At 34.6% G+C, this 27099-nt stretch overlaps 1 protein-coding gene across 1 annotated transcript in view; it reads right to left on the bottom strand.

Moving 5' to 3' along the window:
* The window catches only part of PDE4D (phosphodiesterase 4D), a 340514-nt gene extending 319620 nt beyond the window's left edge, over nt 1-20894 (bottom strand). Inside the window, exon 1 of the mRNA XM_018070368.1 lies at nt 20626-20894. Coding sequence (XP_017925857.1) covers nt 20626-20894 — 269 coding nt within the window. The remainder of the gene's footprint in view (nt 1-20625) is intronic.
* Nucleotides 20895-27099: the final 6205 nt, after the last annotated feature.

Genomic DNA, 27099 nt, shown 5'->3' with positions numbered 1-27099 from the left:
AATTAAAGTACTAGTTTTGTTAGGGCTCAGGTCAGCAGAGTAGAGGCAGTGTGGTTGTTAAAAGGCTCCTGAAACACGACAAATCTTCCTAGGATAACAAGTTTTTGCAAGTTTATTGCTCTGTGGTTCTTGCTTCCATGCTTATTTTTACCATGATATAGATAAGAAACAATGCAATACAGCTTTTGTTTTCATAGTGAAAGAAAAGTCAGTTCTCACATCAATCAAGGGTCTGCACTCAAAGTGAGTGATGATTTTTTAAACACACGACAATACCTAGGCTTGCCCAAAAAAGATCCTTTTACTAAGGATCATACTTCTATGATACTTCTGATTTTAAAAAAAGGAAAAACAGCCTCCCCCTAAAGCCCCCTATCCCTTCCCTCCCCCACCCCCAGAAGTTCTTTCTTTCCTTCTGATTTACTGATCTGCTCCTCTGCAAACATCACTCTCAATGAGTGATGTAATATAACTCAGGAAGACTTCGGGTCTGCTCTGTAAAGTGCAACAACAATCACTGCAACCCTCTTGTCTTCCTTTAGCCCTCACTATGATTTCCCATTTTTGCTCTTTTCTTACTTAGGACTCAGCAAACTTACAAAAAGACTGCAAATCTGCTCTGTTCAAATGCATTTCTCTGAAGAGTAAGGAGGAGAGAGTGAGGCTAACCCCTATCATGTTCTTCTGCCTAAAACTGGTGTAGAGGTTCTGTACAAGCAGCTACTGTCAGAGGGGGCCAAGAAAGCAGTGACACAGTAGGACCAAGAAACACTAAACACAGACAATTTCCAAAAGGCAACACAAAGCAAAACAATGGAATCACAGATGCTGGTTTTGTTGCTAAAAGATGCTGTATAGTTTTATATTGTGTAATTATGCTTAAAAGAGACACTGCAATGCTGGAATGAGGTGCATCAATGACAAACATGGAAAGCAGGGAACATACTGCAAATCCACACAGTGATTTACTTCACTATAACAAGAGCTGAAGTCATAACACCTAATCAATTGTTAATTTCTCATCAATTGGTAATTCAGACATTCTGGGCTACCAATAAATTTTTCCATGTATCTGCTTTTTTTCAGGATCTCTCAATCCAGAATATCCTAATTGACATAATCAATATAGATTAAAGAGGGTATGGAGCAGCTATTGCCATTTTATCTTGCTTTATATTAAAAGAGACTTGCAGTGAACTTATGCTTTCTTCATGTGTATAAAGATACAGTTCTATGAATCCATAATTCAGTTAGATACATTTCAATTTCGGGTTTAATTTTTCCACTTGACATATTTTGCCAACTCTCTAATACAGCTGTAGATGGGCAGTTGAAAGCCTTAATTTGCTACAAAAGGTGCCAAATATGCATAAAAATCAGCAGATAAGGGGGAAAATAATTGATAAAATTATGTAACTTAATAAAGGGTATATATAAATATATATATATACACACAAAACCATCTGAAATATTTCCAGATGAAAACAGATAGAAAATTAGTGAAGTCAGTTGTAAAGTAAAATTTTAACCACATTTTATGCCTTCTGCAGTAGACCAAACCTTGCATTATAACAGTATCCCGAAATGTCTTTTAAAAGTGAGAAAATGTGTGATAGCTTTTCAATAAAATAAATATAATAAAGAAACAAAAAGTAATCACAGAAAATCTCTACTCATATTCTATCAGATTATGTACTCTCTGGAATTCCTGGCAAGTTGTTTTTACCTGACAGCATGCCACTGCCTCTCTGTTTGCTGATCATTAGAATAAAAAGTCTCTTTTTTGCCTTACACATTTCTGATGCATGTTTACATACATGCCAAGCTAACACACCATGGAAAACAGCAGTGACTTTTACATTATTTTACAAGAAAAATGAAAAAGGGCAACATGATCCCTTCTTGAACATTCTTACTCCTACTCTATTAACTAACAAAAGACTTTTAACAAAGGCAACATAATACACCCATCTCCTAAAAATCTTGAAAAAATTCTGCTCTGTAATTATTTAATGACAAGATAAATCGACCTAGGCAAGAGGGACAGCATGGCATTTTCGTTTATTTTCTGCAATATCAAAAAGGCTAGTTTGAGCAATAAAAGAAGAATAAGATACTCCCAAGCCTCTGGTAGTAAGCCTTATCAGTGTTGTATAGTTCCAGGCTCACCCCAGACCTATATAAGTTCTTGGTCTTAAACACAAAGAAACTTATATATGCACATTCAGAATATAAGTCAATCCAAGTAAAAGTGATAAATAAGATCAACCAAGTTACCGAAGAACAAAGCATTTAAACCAAATCTTACCAAGTTGCTTGAGTTCTTGGTAAGGGTTTATTAGAGATTATCTAAGTTACTATGTGCACCTTTCTTTTACTTTTTCTCTTCTCAATTTGGTCAGTATTTTTCTAAGTACAGTGTTGTTAGACGAATGTAAGACGTGATGTTGCTTCCATTGAAAGCAAACGTAGAATCTTTCAAAAGGAGTAGAATTAGTCTGTGTTCCCTTGGATGAGCAGTTAGATTAATTCAACAGAATTTGAGCCTGCTGCAATACTGTCTAGCAGACAGGTAAACAATATTCAGGATATATGCAAATAACTTGGTTAATTCCGGTGAGCAAAAGAGACTGTTATTAATTATTAAAGAGCATTAAAAGGAAAGGAAGGATTTCTTGCCTCTGATACAGTCAGTTTCCACACTTGAGTATTGGTGAATAATTTCAGCCATATATGACACCACTGCATTCATATTAAAAGCTCTCAAAATATGTCTTTTTTGTGTGGGAATGTTCCAGGTTGCACTGATTGGACACCGACACACAAACTACTCTCTAGTCACAGACACACACATAGACACAACTTACATGGGTTGGAACATAAGTTGACCTAGATGGATTTTTGACTCTCTGACAGAGGCCACTAATAGGTGCTTATGGAAAAAGCGAAAATAGAACTTCAAGAATAAAATGACATTTCTCTCAATATTTCCTGTCAAAATATGGAAAACTAAAGTTGTGGTTGAATTCACATCATCATTGTGTTGAATAACTCTCAATAGACTTTTAGTCTTGGGTTTTGTCTAAATATATCTTGAACTCATGCATTCTTTGACATCCACATAAACAATTTTACTATGCATTTCATGAAAAAAAAATAAAAAATTGAAACCTGCTGCCTGATCAGGAGAGTGACCTAGTTCTTACATGAGAAATAGCAAGCGACTTCTCCGTATTCAGATTTCCTCTTCAGTTCATAATTGTCTATATTTTCTCATAAACCCAAGCCCTTTTCCAAACTGCAGCATCTTGGTCTATATGACCAGTCTTTGCTGTTCTCACTATATGTTTCTCATCTGTGTTTTAGACTACTTCTTAGCACCAAGTTGATATTGTCAGAGGACTACCCACAATGATCATTAGAACACTGTCCTTGGGGTTGTTATTTAAAATACACTGTTAGTTATGCATAGCTAAAGTTGTTTTTTCCATCTTATATTAATTTTTATTTATTGTCAGTGAACTTCCTTCAACATGTTTCTTTGCATGGAATCAGAATTGCATGACCGCTTTGTCTCTAGGAGGCCTTAAAAAGATACAGTATAAAAAGCTATTTTGAAATCATATATATAAAAATAACTGGATCATCTTTACTTGTGTTTGCTGACTCATTAAAAAAGGAGAACCCAAACAACCACACAAAAGAAATGAAAGCATAAACCCCAACATCTCCACATGACAAAAAAACCAAAAACAAAACCAAGAAAACAAACAAACAAAAAACCAAACCCCACCACATCCTCAAACCAGTTCTGAAGTATGCTTTTCTTCTATAAAAGCCCATTGCACTAAAAGTTTTACTTTCATTCTAAAAGTTTATGGAGTTTGTTCAGTACAGAATTAAGGCATGCTTGCTAACAATTCTCTGGATTCTCCACAAACAGTTGTATTAAAAGTCCAACATCATGTTTGCCACTATCTAATCTTTTGGTAATAACACTAATCTCACCAGTAGATAGAAGTAATAGTTTTACAATTTTCTATTCGAATTATTTTAGAAATATTGAGTGAATAGTACCTGGACCTGTAAACTTATTACTTTTACCCTTTTTTTTTTTTTAGAGTAGTAATTGGTCTCTGCTTGAAGAAAGCCTTAAACTCAACACTTGTAAAGAAAAGATTTATTTTAAAACATAGCCTGAGTTATTTTATCTTGAGTGTGGCAGAAACACCTTGGTTTATTTTTCTGATATTGCTTTGACTTTTTTGAATACTCTTCTATCTCTCAATCATTTATCAGGTTATGGACAAAATATTATATGTACAACACAGAGTTCTTTTCAAAGAAATTATAAAGTGGGCTAGAAAAATCCCATTATCTACCTGTGTGAAGCCACAAAATGTGAAACAAGCTCTGATGAACTGAAGGTATGTTACTAGCTTTTAGGTGTTACACAACAGACTCGATTCCAATGTGTGACAGACTTTACACAACTATAGAAATACTAATACTGACCTTTAATACTGAGGTTGATTACATATAAAGCCTAACACAGTTAACTTTTTGATATTCAGAGAGGCATGCAGGGATCTAGAATGCCTTACACCAACACTGTAATTCCACAGATTTTTCCAGACAGAAAAATAACACTTTCAGAAAATTATTCTTTTTGTCAAAACATGAAAATATTCTGAAGTGCCTTTGACTAAAAAAATAAAACTTTTCTTAGAAACCATGCATTATGAAACAACATTAGCTTCTATTCTATAGCTGTTTAAACAGGAAGATCTAGTCTTTGACAAATAACTTGACCAATAACAATAACTTTGGGTTTATGCTTCGTATCATGAATGTAGTAATAATTTTTTTCTCTTTTTGAGGGTGTATACTTGGCACAAAAAATAGCTAACTTTTATTAAACTGTATAGGATTCACTAGTCTTTCATTGAAACTATTAATTTTAGACCATTACTTTCTGCTATAGCCATTGGCATAATATGCCAAAGTTTGCCAAGCATGAAACCTATCAGTTATTGAGACAGTATATTGCAATTATGAATGTTGGTTTGGTTCTTTCATTGAAAACACACTACTGATTAACTGAACTGAAACAGCCCTATAATACTGAAAATTTACCTCTTATTTTTTCTGCAGTATTGTACTGAAATGTAGTATTAATCGCACTTTGAAAAGCCATAGTTAATGGCTTTACCAATGTTGTGTTCTACTCAGAACGTATTCTGTTCTGACATATCAAATGCTACAGCAGGGGAGAGCTAGGGCAAGCCACAAATGAACAGGGACATTTCACTTCAGTTTCCAGGCAACACAGGAAAGTGTAATGGCTGTGCAGCATGCTGGTCTTTGTTCCAAAAGGTGCTAGAACTCATAATTATCATGCAGTTTAAATATAAGCATTTGACCCTTCTATCTCATGTATTCCAATCCTCCTCTTTTTTCCTTTTTTTTTCATTTCCTTTTTATTTTCCCTTTCTTTTTCGTTTCCTTTTTTTTTTCTCCTTCTCTTTTACTCATGTTTGGAGGATGTATTTTTTCTGAAATAGCGTCTGCCTCTACGATCAGTGTAGCCACTCCTTGAAGAAAGTCCCTCAGTAAACATCTATTACTAAAATGATATTAAAATCAAATAATACTCCAGAGAAGGGTCACAAAGATGGTCAGAGGGAGGGATCACCTCTCCTGTGAGGAAAGGCTAAGAGAATTGGGAATGTTCAGCCTGGAAAACAGAAGGCTTCAGGGTGACATAATGATGGTCTTGGGAGGTTACAAGGAACACAGGGAGGGACTTTTTACAAGGATATGTAGTGACAGGACAAGGGGGAATGGCTTCAAACTGAAAGGGAATAGGTTTAGATTAGGTTTCAGAAAGAAATTCTCTACACTGAGGGTGGTGAGGTATTGAAACAGTTGCCCAGGGAAGTTGCAGATGCCCCATCCCTGGAAGTGTTCAGGGCCAGGTTGCAAGGGGCTTTGAGCAACCTGGTATAGTGGAAGGTGTCCCTACCCATGGCAGGGGGCTTGGAATTAGATGACCTTTAAGGTCCATTACAAACCAAGCCATTCCATGGTTTTGTGATAGCCACGTAACTTTGCCAACCCAATTAAAATGGTTTTCAGTCATTGCATATCTGAAAACTGCATTTTTGTAGTGACATACTTTTATGTCAATTTTCAAAACACTACATAAGTGCTTGAATATTAATATACAAAATTATGTTAAAAGTAAACAAGCAGAGTTTTTATTTCGTGTCCCTAAATAAATATTTGATATAAATATAGTATGTCTTATAAATATATGAGTTACAAGATAACAGTGATTACATCAAGGCAATTTATTCCTCAAGCTCGTATAATTCTGTGCTCAACTGTGGGAGGAGACCTGCTATGAGCCATGGACAAGTTATCAACCCTCCAGGCAGCAACACTTTGCTGCAAAGTGATCTCTACCCTGAGCAAACTCAACAGCCAACAGACTGCTTCTGACAATGTACCACCCACACCCTCACCCTGCATGTTCAGACCTGGTCTTTTTCTGGCATCTGAGGCCTCCAACTACCAAAGGCAGTGCAGTTCAAAGAACAATAAAGTCTCACAGCTCTAGTATTTATTCTCTGTTCGGTGGCTGAGAAGAATAAGTTTGCAAAGAAATCAATTATTTTGCTGTGCTTCTGTTAATTCCATACATTTATCTCCTTGTACAAATAAAACGGAACTCCATTGGACAGCTAAGCTGGTCAGAAACAATCATACTGAATCCAATACTGAATTAAACGTGAACTAAGTTGTTTTTATAACTGTTTGATCAGTTTCTAAATGGATGATTTTAATAAAAAAATCAAAGCTTTGCAACATATTCATGCAATTTTAATACATACAAAAATACTCTCAGGTTAAGATTCACTTCAACTGAACAAGGCAGTTCTCTTTAATTACACTTCAAGTTGAAATTGGGTGACCTGTGCTTTCTCTCTCTCCTTTTATGTATTTAACTGTTATATTTTCCCTTGTCTTTCATTCCTGATTTGACTTTTTATTATTTTTGTCAAAATATGTTCACTTTATGATTGTATTCTTGTCTTTCTGCATTGGCAGCGATAATTCTATTTAAGGCATAAAGAAATTTAAACTACATTTAAAAAAAATACTATTCTGTTGGGCTTAGGCTTTGGAAAAAGCTTATTTACAAAACAATAGTCTTTGCAAAATTAATTTAATATAATTTCTTTTAGGAAAACTATCATGCCATTTTACCCACAGTAAGGACACAGTCAACATCGCATTAATTTTATATTTTCTCTTAATTTTTTTCAACCTCAGAGTGCAAGAGTAAAGAGATTTGGTTGATTTTTTAATGCAAAAAATATTATGTTATTTTATTGAGTCTCCTTTATTTCTTTTCTGAAGTCACTGAAATTGTATAAATCATTCTTTTTATACAGCTCTGAAAACAATAGCAAATGGGGAAGGAGGCAAAAGAAAAGCTCCTTATTCTAATATGATTTATAATGACACTAGAAACACAAAATATTTTTCTTCTAGAGCAAACTAGGACTATTTGTATGGTGGCAAAGAAATCGATATTAGTTAAAAATTCAAGCTGGGAATACAAAATATTATAGTACTGTGAACTAAAGAGATTGTTTAGGAACCGAAAGAAAAAGAACAAAAGAAAAATCTGTTTTAGAAGGAAAATAATTTAAACATAACAAACTTGAATTAGATATTGGAACTTGGATGTATTTACAATTACATGCCAAGAGCCCCTAAAGTTTGTATTAGTTTAGTTTTTGCTACAGTTAAAAAGTTCAAAACAAAGTGTTCTTAGATTTTTGCAATACCTGGGTTGTTGACATCACAAGAAACTATAAATGAATATTTAATATTCAGAAAATGAAAAGTGAACATTTTCTTAATCTGTAAGCAATGATAGCACTTCATACTTCTCAATATTTTTCCCAATGTTTTCCAAAGCATTTCTGAGATAAACATTGTAATGTTTTATTTCTGGTATTTAGATATTAAGACAATAGAGTATAAAAATCTCTGTTGGCTCCAGTGAATAGGAACTGGTGGCAGAGCTAAGTTTAAAATCCCAGGATATTTTGACTCAATTTCACAACATATCCATGATGTCATGTGTCCCTCTAATGAATTTGCTTACAACACTCAGTAACCATAACAGACATAATTTGTCTGTTATTATTGTAATTAGGAGTTAGATTTTTATATTTTGTTAATGTAAACAAAATATTTTTCTGCTGAAAACTCCTTATCTAGAGCTTTTATATATATATATATTTATATTTTGTTAATGTAAAAAAATATAAAATAAATTTTTATATTTTGTTAATACAAACAAAATATTTTTCAGCTAAAAAACTCCTTCTCAAGAGCTTCTCTAGAGCTTTTATTTCAACAGCACAAAATTGATGCATAACTGCAGTTTACCTTTTTGTTTTCCTTTGTGACCTGATGCTGACATCACTATGATGTCATAGATGCTGATTTCAAAGAGATATTATCATTTTTTTCTAATGATTTAGTTGTTCCTCCATAGATTATTCATTTAATCAAGAAAATATTTCTCAAACTGTACTTTTCAACTCACCTTGAAAATCTAGAGATACACAAAGTTCATCTCCTAACTATGTTGGTCAAGTCACTTCAATTTTTTTCCTCCTCAAAACAATTTAAACAGTTGATAATTAATTAGGTGTTATGATTTAGTAGTCTATTCAAATAAATGAATGGAGCAGAAATAGATTTTACAGAAATGTTTCCTAGTCATCATCCAAAGATTTTACCTAGAGAAATCAGTCATAAATTATCAGTATAAGCAATATTGTATTAGTCTTCATATAGAAAAGCTGGACTTTTCTTTTTGCAGTTACAGACAAGGAAATTAATTACCCAGAAATTTATATTTTGTGGTAGTAATTTTATTTTTTGAACTGTTAAAATTAATTTTTAATCAAATAACATTTTAATCTAAGCATGATAATGATTATTTTTATTATTCATTGTATGAAAATGCAATGACATTCAAGTACCATTATTTCAGGGACAACAAAGCTCCTGACAAGATTAAACAACTTCAAATTAGTACCAAAATCCCTCATGCAATCAGGTTGAGTATGAAAGCAATTAATAAGTTTTCTAGAGAACTACTGAGAAATTAGTTTGCCAAACTTAACAAATAGAACACAGAAGGCGGCCTTGCTACAGAAGGTGTCATGATTTCTCACTCATTAGACTGGATTATAATAGTTGAACAACAATTATATTTAACAGCTTCACAGGAGTTAAAGTAGTCTGAAATGAGATAGTCATTGGTAACACTATATGTGGCCTGCATCATAACCTGTTTGTCAACATACTGAAGCATCATCAGTCTTCAAGAAGTGAGTCAGACAATTTTAGTGGTTTTCAATCAGATGACTATCATATACACACAAGCATTATAACTCTTGCTTTTCTCCAGCCCTACTAACCCTCAAATCCTAATGTTTCTGACAAGGCTCTACTACTAGGTGGTTGAGCTTTGCCCCTTACTCTCACCCCTGCTGCTTCTTCTGCACTCGAATGCTCCAAAACCAGCTAGGCTGATACTTCCAGTTGTTTATCTTAAATTCCTTATCTAAGACTACTTGTTGCTCGTGAAGTCTTTAGCTTATTGTCTGCAAAATATAATGTCTTTAAGCAGATTACTTCTTCGCAAAAGTCTCAGTTAAATTATGAGCTTCTGCTATGAAAGTATTATATGGATGGATTTACGTATGCAAAAGCCATTCAGTATTAGTTACCTTTGTAGAATCTATTTAACGAGCTAAACCTAGTTCAGGGTTTAAACATCCTTAAAAGGATTAAAGGATTAAATTACATTTTATGTAACTACTTTGTTTTACAAATGAAGACATTAGTAACTACGTCATTGTTCCATTGAAATATTTCTTGCACAGTATATACACTAAAGTCTGGAAGAGTCCTAGTCTTTTCTGGTGGAGGCTTTGTGAACTTTCCAACTAAGTTTTGTAAACTTAAGTTCTTGCATAAGTTAACATATGCCACCCTACTGATTGGTGAAGAAAGGACTGCCTTTATAATATTAGGTGATTCTCTTTTGAAGTAATTATTTTTTGTCATCTGTATAACTTCCTCTATGACAACTAAAGCATAACTTTCTATCACATGTGGATAGAAACAACAACTATTGAACAGTTTCAGCTCAGAGCACAAGATTATATAAGAAAAATATTACCAAATAACTTTTAAAGACCAAGGTCACTTCATGGTGACCTGCCCTTCCTTACCTCTCCACATATTTTAACAATGATATTTCATTGTGTGCATTCAAATAATTGATACTATTTTTATAAGGTTTTTAAACCTTAATAAATTCATATTTTATTAGAAAATTCCTCACAAGTCCTATCCTGATTTTTGTGCTTAAAAATCTGCTTTTTCTGTTGAGACAATTTTACACACTGAAAGATTCAGTCCAATCTTGAATTCAACATGCTTCACATTAATGTTACTTTTTAAATTGCTTACAATAATCACATGAGGGGATTTAATTTTTCTCACAGTACGTTCCCCTTCCCCCAACATGTGTTTTAGTATTGTTTGTCTTGGCAAGCTATCATTGATGAAAAGCCAAAAGTTTGACGTAGTCACAGTTGTTATGTAGTATACTATACTAGTGCCACCAGATAGCACAAACTGTTGTGTGACTCTGGCTGCAGCAACTCCTCTGTTACATGTGCCTCATACAGTCGCTGCAGACAAATATAGTCAACCCGGTGGCAGTGTGCTCCCCCCACCACCAGCCCCAGCTTAAGCCATAACCACCAGTGGGGGCTGTGATGTCTGCATCCAGATTGGATGGCAATACAGTGGCCAGACCTGCCTGGAACAGCGACCCAGACATCTTGCAGGTGTACAGCTGTGACTTACCAGTCACCTTACCCCGTAAATAGTGGGCACTCCAGGGCCCATGAGGCACAGCAGTGGCTGCACACCAGGATTGTTCCCTGAGCAGGAGTGTCTATCGAGGTTATGCCTCGAGATTGAGTAATTCCTTGTGGCAGCAAATTCTTGGTAAGTGATTAACTGCATGCTAAACTTTGACATCTCACATAAGTAATACAAAGGATTCATTGTGCACATATATTCCTTCAGACATAAAACATTGTCCAAGTCTGGGACCAGGACTGGATCCAGCTGTACCTGAATTCCTGTCTGAGGAGTTTAGAAAGCAAGGGGGTCCTCTCTGAAGCTGATCATCTAAAAGAAGGACCTCCCTGACAGTTCTGTCTGACCCTGTCCTCTATGCAGTAAATAGTCAAGTGTACCTTGCCATCAAATCTTGTCAAAACACATTCACATCTGCTTAATACGGAATTGTATATTTTTAGATGAAGATGAGAAAATATGATAAAATTTATTCTGAATAAAACTTATTAGCTTCCACATTCTATTTTAGGGAGGGAAGATTAATATATAGATAGATATTCTTAAAAAACCTTGTTGAGATTAATTATCTTGCACACTCTTACTTATTCTGGAGATTAATTGTCAAGTTCAGCAGATGCAGATTTATCACAGAGGCCCAATAAAACATGCACCAGAAGAACCCCACACATATACACAAAATCCATAGTTTACACGCTCAATTAATTCAATCACAATTATTTTTTTTAATTAGCAAGGTAGTGATATCAAGAGATAATTCCAAAGACAAATTAGTGCATCAAAGTATGCACTATGAAGGTTTCTGGATATTACAGCTATAGTCTGGCCCATAAAGACAATGTATTTAATTGTATGCCATAAGTTCTTATATTTTATTGCACCTTATTCCAAGCTTATTTGAACAATAAAAGTCTACGACTACAATTGACCTCACTATCAGGAGTATACCTGTGGAGCACTTGGCACAGTGAAATTCTAACTGATGAGTTCTGTCTGTTATAATAAGAATATTTAATGAGTATTGATAAATCTGGTACACTGAAAAACATAGAAGAGATCTAATTGCTAAGAAAATTACAATCTAAGAAGGAAAAAGGTTATAATTAAAGTATTATAATATGATTAAAGGGGTTTATTTATTAAAAAATAAATGAGATGGAGTATGTCCTTCATGTCTTACATTTCACTCCATGCATGAAAACTTTTACTTTTTTGCTTTATTAATTCTGTACATGTTCTTTTTTTAAATAACTGAATGTAGAGGCTTAGTAAAAGTAAGCCGTTGAAAATAATGGATAGAAAATACCAAGCATTTACTAAGCGGGGAATATACAACTACCAGAAAAAAGTTCTCTGCTGTTATGAAGTGTTAGCCTTGTCTGATGACAGACAAAGAAGACAAGACTGCTTTCTGAATTTTGAGGTTTAGAAAATGGAAAGTCAACTCACGATAAATTTAAGTGTACTGATATATATAGTATAATATACTACATTGTATAAAGCAATAGAGGTTTTAAAAGATTACTCCCTAAAGCTCTGTAGTGAGAGCAGATGGCAATATTACCAAGAATATCTAGGGACTAAGATCAAACAGTAGTTGGGAATGAATGAAAGGACAGGTCTGGCAGTGCATCCCACCACAACAGAGAGACCACACTGTACTGCAGACACAGCCTAAGTAACTAGCCCCAGCTAGAGACCAGTTCTAAGACTGGACTTTTCCCACAGGTCAGGACAGAAAGACACCTTCTGCTAGCAAATATTCAAATGTTTTTGTGAATAAAACAGAAGTCTGACAGTGCGCATTGACTGAGTAAAACTTACTATTTCCACTCAAAAATTACTCCTTAAAGGACTGGTATCTTGACAGACAGAGATGCTGAGATCCCTCTTCCAACACTCTTTCTTACTTAAATGTTAATTTATGTATGGTTGGAATGAACTCTATCAAGTTTCAAGCTCAGTGTTCTCCTTGACCACCAGTGGAAAAAATCATGTGTGGTACTAAATGAAACAGAAGAATAAAAACCAAAAAAGGTCATGAGTTACAGAAGAAATGCCACAATGGTTAAAAAATATTGAGTAATCCTACAAATCCCAAATAGGATGCAGTTCTTCAAGAATGTATGAAAGGAAAAGTCAGACTGTTGCTAGACTGTGATAAAAAAGATGTAGGAGTATCTATTCCCATACCAAAGCCATCTAATAGGAGATATTAGTTGCTATAAGAAAACAGAAAGGGAAATAAACACACTGGAAACTTTAAGGTTATGTATATGGAACCTATGAAATCTTAAAGGCCAACATATAGAGGACTCCTGAGATTCAAATGGAGGAAACAGCTAACATTTGATACAAATTTCAGCTTTTATATAACTTTGAAAATTCATCAAACCGCAGAAAAAATAGACAGGATTGCATGAAAATGGGTCAAGAACAAATAACCTGTTTTAGGAAACCATACCTGAAATACTAATATATTCATGTGAAGTGAAAGTGAAGACAACAAGACTGCAAAATGCAGCCAGAATGATCAAACAAGAAGCAATGGGGAAGACTGTTTGAGTCTAACTGGCTTTGCAAGATATTACACAGCAAGCTAATAGAACCATGTAGCAAAAACTACTGAAAAACTTTGCACATTCTCAAAAGAACAAAAAAACAAAACCTTCTAGAAAACAGGTATTTTATCATACCCAAAGGGTACACTAGTTAAGACATTTGCAGTCACATATAACTTGTGATACAATTAGGGAAAGGTATAATAAAAGGTCTGTTTCACTTCTGCCGAATTATTTAGAATTTCTCCAAAATTCCATCCAGCACAGGACATGCCATTGAAGACAATAAGTAAGAAAATAGTATGATCCAGGTAAAACACCTCAGTAACTAAAACTTATGAAGAAATACCAAATTTACAAGATGAACAGGTCATCCATGAGAGAGAATGACTCAGTGGGAATGGCTGAGATATATTTTATTTTGGAAAAAAAGGAGAGATGAAATAGGTATTGCTACAAAAGATAATTCCTGTACTAGCAAACCTAGCCAGACAAATTTATCATTTTTTCTCCTTCACTTGTTCTTCCTTACTCAGTTACTTGTCCCTGTACAATAAAAACTTAGGATTTAGTCTGACTGTTCGCTCATCTTTCTGAAGTGGTTTTGGATTTCCTATCTCATTCTAGGAGCTCTAACACAGTTCTCATTTGAGAAAATGCATCTCCACCTCTTCCTTCTTCATCGGAAGATTAACTTTTTTCTCATCTGCCTCTCTTCAGTTTCGAGCTGTGCAGAAGTAGTATTATTTCTCTGTGGTAAATTAACTTGTGAGTAATTAGCACCATTGTGCAGCATCCTCAGCTTATTGCAAACCGTTCTGTAAATACCAGACAGCATCCTGTTCCCCTAGCTTATTCCTTGTCTCTGCCCCACTAACCTATGCATATGTCTGCACAGATCCCATCAAACAATCATACTGTCTTTGCAAGCCTGTTGCCTATTTGTACACAAGCATCCACACAAACACGCCTCTCCTTATATTATAGAATTTCAAGAAAAGAGTGGGTATGTGGATTGAGTTATCTTACACATTGTGGTATGTCTCTGTGACAATACTGTGAATTAAATTATTTCCTGAGAATTATTTATGCATCTGTTATGAATATCTTTACATTTTATGTGAAGAGGATCACATAGTGTTCCAGAAAAGGAGTATGATAACCCATTCTAAAAAGTGTGAAAAACAATAGAAAAGAGTCCACTGTAGTATGCCAGTTGTTACCTTAACTAAAAGTTTATGTGATATTTGGTTGTCTGATTTAGAAAGTGTGAATAAAGCTTACCTGAGAAAAAGAAGGAATTGGTAGAGGAAACTTGGATATTTTCTTAACTGAATAGAAAAATCAAGGTCACAAGCAAATGTGCATCTTATTTTCATAGTCATAGAATATGCTGAGTTGGAAGGGATCGAAAGGGTCCTCAAGTCCAACTCATGGCCCTGTGCAGAACACCTCAAGAATCACACCATGTGCCTGAGAGCATTGTCCAAACACTTCTTGAACTCTGTCAGGCTTGGTGATGTGACCACTTTCCTGGGAAGCCTGTTCCAGTGTTCAGTCAGCCTCTGGGTGAAGAACCTTTTCCTGATATCCAACATAAACCTACTCTGACTCAGCTTCATGCTGTTTCCTCAAGTCCTGTCACTGCTCACAAGAGTGAAGAGAATGGTACCTACCCCTCTGCTTCCCCTCACGAGGATGTTGAAGACCACAATGAGGTCTCCCCTTAGTCTCCTTTTCTCCAGGCTGAACACACCAAGTGCCCTCAGTTGTTCCTCATAGGACTTCCACTCCAGACCATTCACCATACCCGTGGCCCTCCTTTGGACACTCTCTAATAGCTTAACGTCTTTTTAATATTGTGGTTCCCAAAACCTCACAAAGTATGCAAGGTGAGGCTGCACCAGTGCAGAGCAGAGTGGGACAATCACCTCCCTCGACTGGCTGGCAATGCTTTGCCTGATGCCCCCCCAGAATCCAGTTGGCCCTCCTGGCTGCCAGGGGATTGCTGACTCATATTCAACTTGCCATCCACCAGGACCCCCAGGTCCCTTTCCACAGAGATGGCCTTCAGCCTCTCATTCCCCAGTCTATACACACAATCAGAGTTACCCTGTCCCAGGTGCAGAATCCAGTACTTTCCCTTGTTATCTTATTCAATGTAACTTGATGTAACATCATTAACTTATGTTAAGCATCAACTTGATGTTGAACCCCAACTCTCTAAGCCTTTCCTCTCAGGCTGTTCCATCTCTCTGACCATTTTTTTGGCCATTCTCCAGACCTGCTCCAACAGGTCCATGTCTTTCCTGTGCTGAGGACCCCAGAGCTGTACACAGTAATCCAGCTGTGATCTCAACAGTGTCGAGTACAAGGACAGAATCATCTCCCTTGACCTGATGACCATGCTGCTTTTGATGCAGCCCAGGATCCATTTGGCTTCCTGAACTGGTTATATAACTTCCTCAGATAGTTATCTGCTTTAATGGATCTTCCTTTTGAAATTCTTATCATACACAAGTTGTAATTATTTTAGTTCCCTGAAAAGTACTGAGTAGTGAAGAAGAGGAAAACATAGGCATTAAAATCTTCCAGGAAAATTTATTTTGAAAATTGGAAGAAAACTGTAGTGAGAAAAAATATATAGATTCAGTGTGATATATCTTCATTCTAGTTTCGTAGTTCAGAATATATGTACTGAACCAGGCAATGTAGAATCACAAGTTAAATATTGCTCTTCTGCAATCTACCTATAACTAATACTTGAGGTTTTGTTGGTTTTTGCAATTTTTTTTGCAATTAGCAGTAAAAGTGCATGAAAAAATATTATGCAATAAAAATAAAGACAAACCTGACTTTATCGGTGCGCTTATGTCAGTTGCATTCCTGAAACTTAAAATGGCACACCTTGCCCATATCTATCTAAACTATTTCTAAGGCATCTATCATTTTCATATCTGAATGCCAAAGTCAATGTAAAATGTTTACTATGGGTGGGGACAAGGGCTGGCTAAATTCAGATGAAAGTACTCTGTGTAACTGAGCACATACTTGTATTTTTACAGTCACTGATTCTATTAAATGGTTAGGTTTAGGGGTACATGTTTTTTAAAAAAAAGTCTAAAGAGCACAAGCATAAACCCCCCTAAATGGTGGAAAGTGCTAAATGGACCCTGGAAGAGCTGGAGAGGGGACAGATATCAGACAGATATCAAAGGGGAACACTCATGATGGACCCATGAATAACAAACCCATTTTATATAATTTTTTAAAAAGTCTTCTATCACTGTGTGCTGTATCTGAACACACACACAAATAAATCATAAAGGCAGCAAATCTACTCTCCAAGGTTATATACAATGCAGAAAAAACAACTATTTGATCATTTTATGTTCACTAAGAAATATTAAGGCAAGAAACAAAGATCAAAAAAATCAAGCACATGTATGCCATGACTTCTTCCTTCCAATTAAATAGATACAATTTAATCATGTTCCACTGATCCTGCTCCAAATATTTATGCTTCTTGCTTTTCTTCCCTTTCGTACAGAAAGGAGTTTTTCATGGATAATAAAGGAAAACTGACTTCCCACATGACTTAATTAAAAGTGTATGATTTAAAGTCTCTAAACATCCTTCCACAGACCTTCAGACAGTGTATGTTTGAGAGATCACGCACACTAGCTGTCAACACAGCTGGGAACTGACAGTTCTTTCCCTGGATCCAAAGGCCTTGTCTTCTCACAAATTTCACACAAGTGATCCCATTCTGGAGATGTCTCCTGCCAAAATGCACTGGGGTAATAGGCAGCTTAGAAAAGGCTTATGAAGTGCAACCCAAGACAATTCCAGAAACTGAATTTGCACATACCAGAGAACTTAACTGATCTTTTCCATTTCCAACTGTAATATATGTTGCTGTGTCATTATATTGGTGAGATTATAAAACATTATGAATACCTTTACAGTAATACAATGTAATGCAGATTTCTGTGGAAATGGGATTGGTTTTGGGTAGAGTTTATTTGCATTTCTGGCCACAAAACTTTCAAATGCTTTCTTTTCAGTAACTATGATTGTTTCCTATAGACTGTAGACCAATAGTTTTTACAGACTGAGAGGAATCCAGGGTAAAAGATCAAAATAATTAGTTTTAATTTCATGGTTTTAGACAGTACTAACTGTAACACTCTCTGATATAAGCTGTAAGATATTCAGAAATTCTCCAGCAAAAATGAAGACCTTTTGTACCTCTACCCCTTAACCTCTTCAATTTCAACTCTTAATGACGTATTTTCTCCTCTCTAAAATCCAAGAAGTAGTAGCTTATCTTTCAAGTGCTTGAATGAATTCAGGGTTACAGCTGGGGAAGGATAAAGAAGAAAAGGAAGTAGAGAAGGACTCATAAAATGACTAAAAATGATAACCCAATTGTTCATGTGAAAGCATGATACAGAAAACGCATTTTGGTGTCAAAAGTTCTACAACCCAGGCCATTACAGAAGGAGAGCTATGGATATTACAATAAAAAAGGGGCAGAATGAAATTGCCAGAACAGTTCATTAATCTCCCCCTTACTTCTTTACTGTATCTGAATGCTGTTTCAGAACCCTGAAATCAGGGAGTTAGGTACGATCTAAATGAGGTTTTTTGCTACACTGGATCTGTGGTAACTATGTTTGGCATTATGTAATACACAGCAGTATCTTTATTGTTATACATTTATTTCCTTTGATACCTATATACACAGAAGCTTCTAATCATGAGAAAAACATGAGAAAATAATAAATTTATAAAACTATTGTCATTTTGTGAAGTCAGAATGGCTTAACAACTTATTGGTGGCTTGAATAAGGTCATGTTATTAAAATTTTTTATGCCTGTGTGAACAATGGACTAAACAAGAAAGACTCATACATGAATTCAACAAGTGTTCTTAAATTACAAAACAGATTACATTAGAAATACAAGAAAAATAGACAGTGAAGATCATAACTATGGTGGGCCAAACTAAACCCAGAATGGATCCTCCATAGTACATTTTGGAGTATGGCTACAACTACTCCATTTGCAAATGCACCATTTTCCTATGGGCTGCCTAAAATAGATTATATGCATATGGAATTAAAACCACTATGCTGCCTGTGTAGCCAAAGCATACAGAAACCCCATGTCTATCACGCAGCATTTCAGTTTTCTAAACAGATAACAAAGCTAGGACATATCAATAGCTACAGACTTGATGGGATTTAGCAACAAATTAATTTTGTAGGCCCTTCATATGCCTGTAAATCTGATCATGTGTATTACTGCTTTGCCCTCCAGAAATACATTTTTTTTGCGGGTTCTCAGGTAATTCATTGCAACTCGCTGCTTGACTGTCTACTTCTCTACTTGCCAGAAAAAAAAAATCACTGCTATGATAAGCCCATTTTATAAATCATTGGAAAATAACGATGAAGTGTTTTGCAGGTCTAGTATTTCACATATTTAGAAAAACCCCAAGTGTTTCCTATCTCCAAATCTTGGCAAAAAAGTCACTCTACCCAAACTCAAAACTTTCCAGAGTTCACTAGAAGAAGTGCATTTAAACAAAATTCCACATTTTAACACTATGCAAGCCTTAGTCATGTTGCCCAAATATATTTGTTCGCTTCATATCTGTCACTTTTAATACTCTCTCTTTCTCTGTCGCATTCAACTGCCTACATATGACAATTTCCCTCTGTAAACTTTCATAAGTTCTTATTTATTTTTGTCTTACATTGTAAAATATGTCAGCCTGAATGACTTTTTTATCTTGCACATTCTTATGTATAGAATGTTTTATAAACTATTTAACACAAACCAGCAGTTAAAGATACTTAATATTGTTAGGATTTATGCATAATCATTAAAGAAACATGGAATATCCTAATTCCATTCATTTTTCTATTTTACACATGTAATATCTGACCAGGTACATTGGTTTCAAAACAAATATTTTTTAAAGTATAAAGGCATATGTATTTTTTTCTTATCTTTCTCAATAGTAGAAATGTTTGATGAAGGAAGTACTTTAACTATATAAAGTAAAGATTTAGGCACACATGTATACAATGTGCAATACACATACCAATCACATAGCAATAGTGTGGATATAATTTCAGACAAATGAAGACAAACTTGAACAGTATATTCATTTGCTGCTTAGAATGCATGGCTTATTTTGTTTTGAGCGTATTTCATTGCCCTTCTTTCTTTAAATTACATTTTTATTTGAAAAATAATGGAAGGAAAAAATCTCAAAAGAAAAAGTCCAGAAACATCAAGATCTTATGACCACCAAAGAAAGCAGGAATGTATTATTGAGTTACAATAATCTCATATGGAACATTTTTAAAAAGAATAAAGTAAGTAATTAAATAATACTGCTGCTTTACAGAAACCCAATGCAAAAAAATGAATGTTTTTTATAGATTTGATCACAAACACATGTCTAAGAAATGATCGAGTTACCAAAATATTAGTACTAGTGAATTATTTAACAAAGAGTTCCCTTACCATCTTTCCTCTGTTTAATCTAGCAACTGCTTTAATAAAAATACTGTTTCACATACAATATCTATACTCATCATTCTTCTTTATCACATCTTTCTTAATTTGAGCACTGCTAAAAAATATATAAACTGATTTATTCTGCTTAGGGGCAGAGGGTTAGAAATTGTCAATAAATAAATAAAACATGTTTAAATGATACATTAAAGAAAAAAATTGCCAACTCACTCCAACCTAAACAGCACAGAATGAGATAAACACTCTATTTTGAGGTAAGGAGGCAGAAAGCAATTATTACCTAAGAAATCAGAGAAATTTGGTAACTTTTTTACAAGGAAGTACATGTTTTCTTACTTTACATAAACTACTATTTTAAACTTCAGGTCTGCAATTGAGTAATGAATTAGAACTATCTCTTTCAACCAGAGGGATTAATGCAGAGATCAAACCAAGAAACAGAAGCACTGACATCAAGGAGACAAATGTTCCATAAAAAAAAGTTAATCTGAAATTTCATAACTCCCTCAATGCTTACCAGGTATGTGCCACAGTGAAACGCCGCTGTTTTGGTATGTTGCTATTTAAAAACATCCTGCGCAAAATCCTTGGAGAATTTCGAGGAGAAATAACTGGACACAGCCGGGGAGAAGCAGGTAAAGATTTTTGAGTTGTCCTGGACTTTTCATGTTGCAACAGGTTTTCCCTCAGGGTCTTCACAAGATCTTCATTTAACCATGGATTTTGACAATGTGTATTATCTACTTCAGGAACAGGCAAATTGTCCAGACTTGTCTGCTGAGCCATGTTTCCTAAGTAAGTTTGTTATTAAAGTCTAATACAATCAAATGTTTGTTTAATGCTTAAAATGTTTCCTTTCTAAATCAGTTCCCAAGAACTGTTCAGAGATTCCGCTCCAGTTCAGCCTATTCTGTTCTCAACATGGTGTTGCCTGCCCTCAACGTCTCTCTTATAGATAATGATCTACAAAGGAAAAAGAAAGCTAACTCCTCCACAGAAACCGATTAAACATTACCACTCCTCTCACAGTCCTTCTGCCAAAGATCAGTTATTAGCTATCATAGCAAGTGAGCACGGGAGGAGGAAATTGCTTTAGCACAGCCTTTATCAGAGCTATAAAGCTGCCTGTTAAACTATCGTAACTAATGTGCTGCAGCTGCTTGAATGACTTCTGGTTATGTACATTAAAAGTGCTGGAGGAGGGCTTAAACATCAGATGTGTGCTCCTTTTGTTTGGTTATTCTTTCCATTGCTTATTCCTGAGCCTTCAGGGAGGTGGAGAGGAAGAGGGACTGCTGAATAACCTCTTCTATTTTTCTGAAGATCTACAGTATTTATTTTTGTAGTCCCCATGAAAAATTCAGGATTCCAAACTTTTTCCTCTTAAGCTAACTAGGAAATGCTACAATTAAATAGTGTAAAAGGGTTTAGTTTTTCCTTCTCCTCCCTGCTCCCAAGTCAGTTTATTGCAACCAGTTTTTAAGTGCTTTAAAGAAAGTCTAATACATGCTACCTTGTATTTTCCAGGAAAACAAACCAAACATTTAAGATATGCATGCACATAAACTGAAATGAGACTATGCAGCTACTAGTATCTGTTTGAGGAGATGTTCTTATTTTAGTATTTCATCATATTGTGACCACTACTTGAACTAAGGAAATACCTCTTTTCTATTCACAGCTGGTGGGGAGATAAACTATCAAAAGATATTCAAAGAGAACTTCCAAAAGATAAAAAGGCAAAACTACTTGCATTTATTTGATCAATGCATACAGCTATCTAATTTCACTTTTAAAATATATTTATTTTCATGGCATTGTGCAATTGACACATTTGTCAATCAAACCTGAACTTTACATTTTTTTTTCATTTTTAATTAACTCACTTCATCTACCCTGAAAGACAAAAATTTTATAAACATGTTCAACTGTCTTGATAACTCACTCATAGTGGACAAAGAACTGTAACGACTGGTGGTAGGTTAATATTTGCTTAAAGTTTTGACTTACAGCAATAACAACAATAACAATCTTTTCAGTTATAACCATACTTCCTATTCATCCTACAGGAAAAAAGAATCAACATTTTGGGAGAGATACTAAAAAGTATCAGAACATTGGTTTCATATAATTTTCATTGTTGCAACATATTTTTCATCTTCACTTCGTCTTAGAATCCAGTTTTCCTTTGTGAACAACAATTTCCTTTTGAAGCACACAGTATCCTGGCTTTCATTAGGGTGAAGGGTGTTTGACTGCAATTGTATGACCAGGTGTGAAAGGCAAATAGTGTTTTCTGTCTTGCAGCAAAATCAGAAATACTGCAAAAGCAGCCTTCTGTCACAATGGAGAGGAATCAACTTTGTACTTAGCACTGAAGCCACAATTCCTGATGAGGATTATAAAGAGAACATCGTGATACTGACAGGAGTAGAGTAGAACAGCAACAGAAAGGTCAACTTACATTAAGAATGACACTGCTATCAGGTGTCAGCCCCATTATGTAGACAAGCTTTAACTGTACTGCGTCATATGGGAAATGTGATGATAAAGTTCTTACAAATTTAGCTCAACACTGAACAGCACCATAGAAAGCAGAAATCACTGTGCATTATGTTTTTGTGTATTTTTCTAAAATTTTATATTAAAAATTTTATCATGATGTAAAAATTAACAATGATCAAATATAGAATAAAGCCCAGATATTATTAAAACTACAAAACCAAAATTTTAAGCTATGTTTTATTAAAAGTAAAATTTAAACTGGAAATGAAGTGTTAATTCACAGGCATAAAAATAATTTGATTAAACCATAACTAATACATAACTAACACAACAACTGCTTCCACGCCTTTTCTGATTGGAAGAGTGGTACACACTGGGCTTCAACCCAGACAAAATAAAAGTATACTGTATTAAACTATATTAATCTATTATTCTTTCTTATTTATTAAAAAACAGTAGCAATTCCATAATAATCAAATAAATTTTTTTCAAATAATACAGACTGTATAACTAGAGCTATATTCTTTTATGCTGTGAAATACTGCCATCTGATGTCTGTTCCAAAGCATGGCCTTCAAATAGCTGCAGTGACTTTATAAAACTAGTCAAACTGACCTGTTGGAGATCAACAAATAATGACATCAGTAAGACCATTAACATTTATTATAGTGGCCCTGGGATCATGTTTGAAGTTGCACTATGCTTCAAAGGTTATTATGGAAGAGGAAAACATTAGTCCACAGATCTGCAGTTTTATTGCTCTTGTTCTTAAACATATTAGAATTAAGTTAACAAGGGCCATTAGCTTGACACCTTGCGTTACAGGTATTGAGTGGGTCTGCTACACTTTCAAAGAGGTAATATGTAATGTATATAGAACATGAAGATAAACCTTTTAACAGGAAAAGTGAACCCAGTCATTATAAAGTAGCACCACTGGCATGAATAGCTAACTGAAATGCTTTTCTTTACTGAGTTAACAGGTTAAATTTCTCAATGTAGATGGTCCATGTCCCCAGACACATTATCTTGACATATGCCTGCCTCTCTTCCCCTCCCCCTCAAAAGAAAAAACATATGCTATGAATACTCTCAAGCATGCTCATAAAGTTAAATGAAGGCCTGTGGACTGATTTTATTATAGACTAGAAACATGAACAGTCTTCACTGTAATAAAGAGATCTAACTTCCAGCAATATCAAATAACCACTATGTGAGTTAGAGAAAATGCTTATCTTAGGAGTCAGGAATCAGGAGAAGACAAAGCAGAGAAATGGCAGTTGCATGAGGTAGTCTACCGAGGGGCTAGAATAAAGCCTTGAAGGAAAACTATTCCACGAGGAAAAATTAGCATTTGCAATTTAATGTGTCTATCCACATGCTGAAAAAAAAGACAACAATGTACAATTTTCTTTCCTATAAATATTAATTAAGGAACAGCCCTACTGGACTATGTTTTAATAAAAATATATCTCAATTTCCTACAAAGATCACCAAAATTATTATCAAAACTGAAAAACATTGTCAGCTATTCCTTTGAAAAACTTCTTCAGGTAAAAATCATGGTATGTGTTTTTCACACACATTAAGAAAGCATAGGGTAAAATTCCAAAAACCGCTCTAGGGATTTTAATCAAAATAACAAAAAAAGGTATTTTTAATTTTTTTTTTCTAATGAGTTAATGAGTTCATTTTCTAGGCTCTTCTCTAGTCTAGTTCCCTAGACTTCATTTCCCTAGCGAAGGAAGACAAATGAAATCACTGAAAGTAGTCTATGAAATTCCATCAAAAGAAATATTTACTGCTTCTTTTGAAATAAGGATATTTAAAATCTGATACATATCTAATTTCCAAAAATTAATACTGATAGTACTTTAAGCACGTACATGTTGTATGTCCTATTTTAAGGCATTAACAATTAGATCTAATTTTGCAGGTTTTGCATAGTCACAGCTCACAGCAGAAGTTCTATAAAGATCAGATTTACTTCTACTTGCTATACACATAACTAAATCATTATAAGCTCACTAGAATATTCTAATAAGAGAGATTCAATATTTTAAAAAAAACTAAAAGGGCCAATAGCTTTTATTCTCCTCCAGTGACAGCTTAAAGATACTAAAAAATGAAGTTCAAGTGTTCAATTCTTGTACTTTTAATAAACTTTCTTATGAAATATGTACCTTATGATAATTACACTTTTAAAATGCAGGCTTAAAGTCCTTTTCTGTTAATTATAGACCTTTTCTGAGCTGCAGCATACAGAAGAGAGTAAGTTAATTGGTTCTGCAGGGAATACTGTGCAAGATTAAACAAGTATTTGATCTCACATAGAAGACTAAACAAGGATTTAAAAGTAATTTCATTGTTAAAACTACTTTGAACACAGAGTATGATAGAGTTACTTTAATATTATAACTACGAATAAACATAAAAAATGTATTATGTGATTGTGTCTATTTTAAATTACCTTGAACAGAGTTTTTCTTATTATAGCATAAATGCTGTCACTCTCAGATTCTTGCTTACTCAAAAGGAGCAAAAGACCTCTTTTTAGATAAAATATGAAAAAAAAAGTCATTAAAATATCTTACTTGGAACCAAGTAGAGAATTCCAGACACACAGGAATGCAAGTGAAAAACAACCCTCTGTACATCTTTGAAAGCAAACAGATCAGTATCACAGGATCATAGAAGAATTCAAGTTGGTAATGACCTCAGGTGATCAAGTCCACTCTCCTGCTCAAAGCAGGACCAGCTGTAAGGTCAGACCATTCTGAGGTACTAGAGCACCTGAGAGCTGTGCAGAAGTAGAGAAAAGAAGAAAAGGTCAGAGGTGATTTTGAAGAATGACTGCATACACCATGGTTTAATTTCCTTGAGCAAATCACAGAATAGTGACTGGGAAGAATTCTCATTCTAGATAAAGTAGAAAATAAGAATCCTAGATGACAATATGATTCTTATTTGGAAGGAGGGGTTAATGCATGAATTCAAGAGCATAGTAGTGAGAAAGAAGAGGATGAAAGAAGAAATTAACAGGGGATTGAAAGTCTCAGTAAAATGTTATGTGTCAGCAAAGATCAATATCTGCCTATTGTTACATTCTCAAAGAGCTGGGATGATATTCACAGATTTGCCAAGTGAAGGGTAGTGCTCATCAGGCTGTTTTTGTAGCAGTTATGTGCGTGGCCTGCTGAGAAGACCATAGGTACCACAGAACTGCCAACAAGTGACTAAAAAGGGGATTAGTTGCAATTAGCATATAAGTGTCAGGCATCCACCTCTCTAACAGACAAAGGTATGGGAAACACGTGCACCTCTAAATATTCCAAGGAAATTTTAGGCTGCTGTATTCAATCTGTGTAGTTGATCTAAGTACATTTATAATAATATCCTAACAAAACAAATGTACCTAAAATGATATTAAAAGACCCAATCAGGTCAACTTTCCAAATCATAATCAAATAGATATATATTTAGAAGGATATTTTAAGAAGAGGAACAGAATACACAAAGTTGGTCTGGTATTTTTACCACTAAACCCACAATATTTCCTGTCACTTAAAATTCTAGAGCACTTCTATTCTTGAGGAGTTCCTAATAAAAACTTTTCAGAATATCAGACTCAGTACATTGACATTCCAAATTCCTAAATTTTAGAGTTTATTTCTCAGTCTAACAGGGGCAATATGCTTTGCCAAACTAGACTTAACCCAGGCCCTCTAAGCATGGAGGTTAAGCCAGAGTGTAATGTACAAATAAACAAGTACATGTCTGTGAGGTCAGACACATGCACAGAAAGTTTACTTAATAAGGAATCTAGACCATCTGTTATATTTCAAGTAATTTGTTATTTTGACCATGCATTAAAATCTGAGAGGAACTCAAAGAAATATTTATAAAACTGAGAGAGGTTAAAAACCAAGAAAAATAAGTCTGAAAGTCTACAGTAAGATTACATAATTCATTGTTTGGACATGAGCTACTACTTAATGGCAAAAAATAAGTATATTAAAAGAGAAATCATAGCTACTTAAAAGGCTATAATACCACAGGATGCTTCAGAGTTTAGACTGATTAACTCCTAAATGTTTCAATTCAAACTTGTTATTGTAAATTGGTTTTTAGAAGTTTGAACTTCCTAAAATTTTCAGTCAAAAATAAAATAAGACTTTAAAAAATAACCATCACACAATTCACTTAGAGTAATTTCTGTATCTTTTTGATAGGTGATAAACTGGTCACTTTATAGATTTTTAAGAATTGGAACTTAAACAACACAAAGGATTTTTTTCAACAATGTTATTAAGAATTGACACACTGAACAAGTTTTTGGGCAAAAAAGTTCCTTCCCTGCATGGAAAAGCTTGTGATTGTGATACTTTAACTTTTTTTCCTTTATGGAGTTCCTCCAGAAAGTACAATTTTCATAAATCTTTCTGGAATCAACTGTAGGTATTTCCATGTTTGCCAATTCTATAGT

Source organism: Manacus vitellinus, unplaced genomic scaffold, assembly GCF_001715985.3.
Source record: "Manacus vitellinus isolate BGI_N305 unplaced genomic scaffold, ASM171598v3 scaffold_18_pilon, whole genome shotgun sequence".
Classification (NCBI taxonomy): Eukaryota; Metazoa; Chordata; class Aves; order Passeriformes; family Pipridae; genus Manacus; species Manacus vitellinus.
This window is presented reverse-complemented; position numbering and strand designations above follow the sequence as displayed.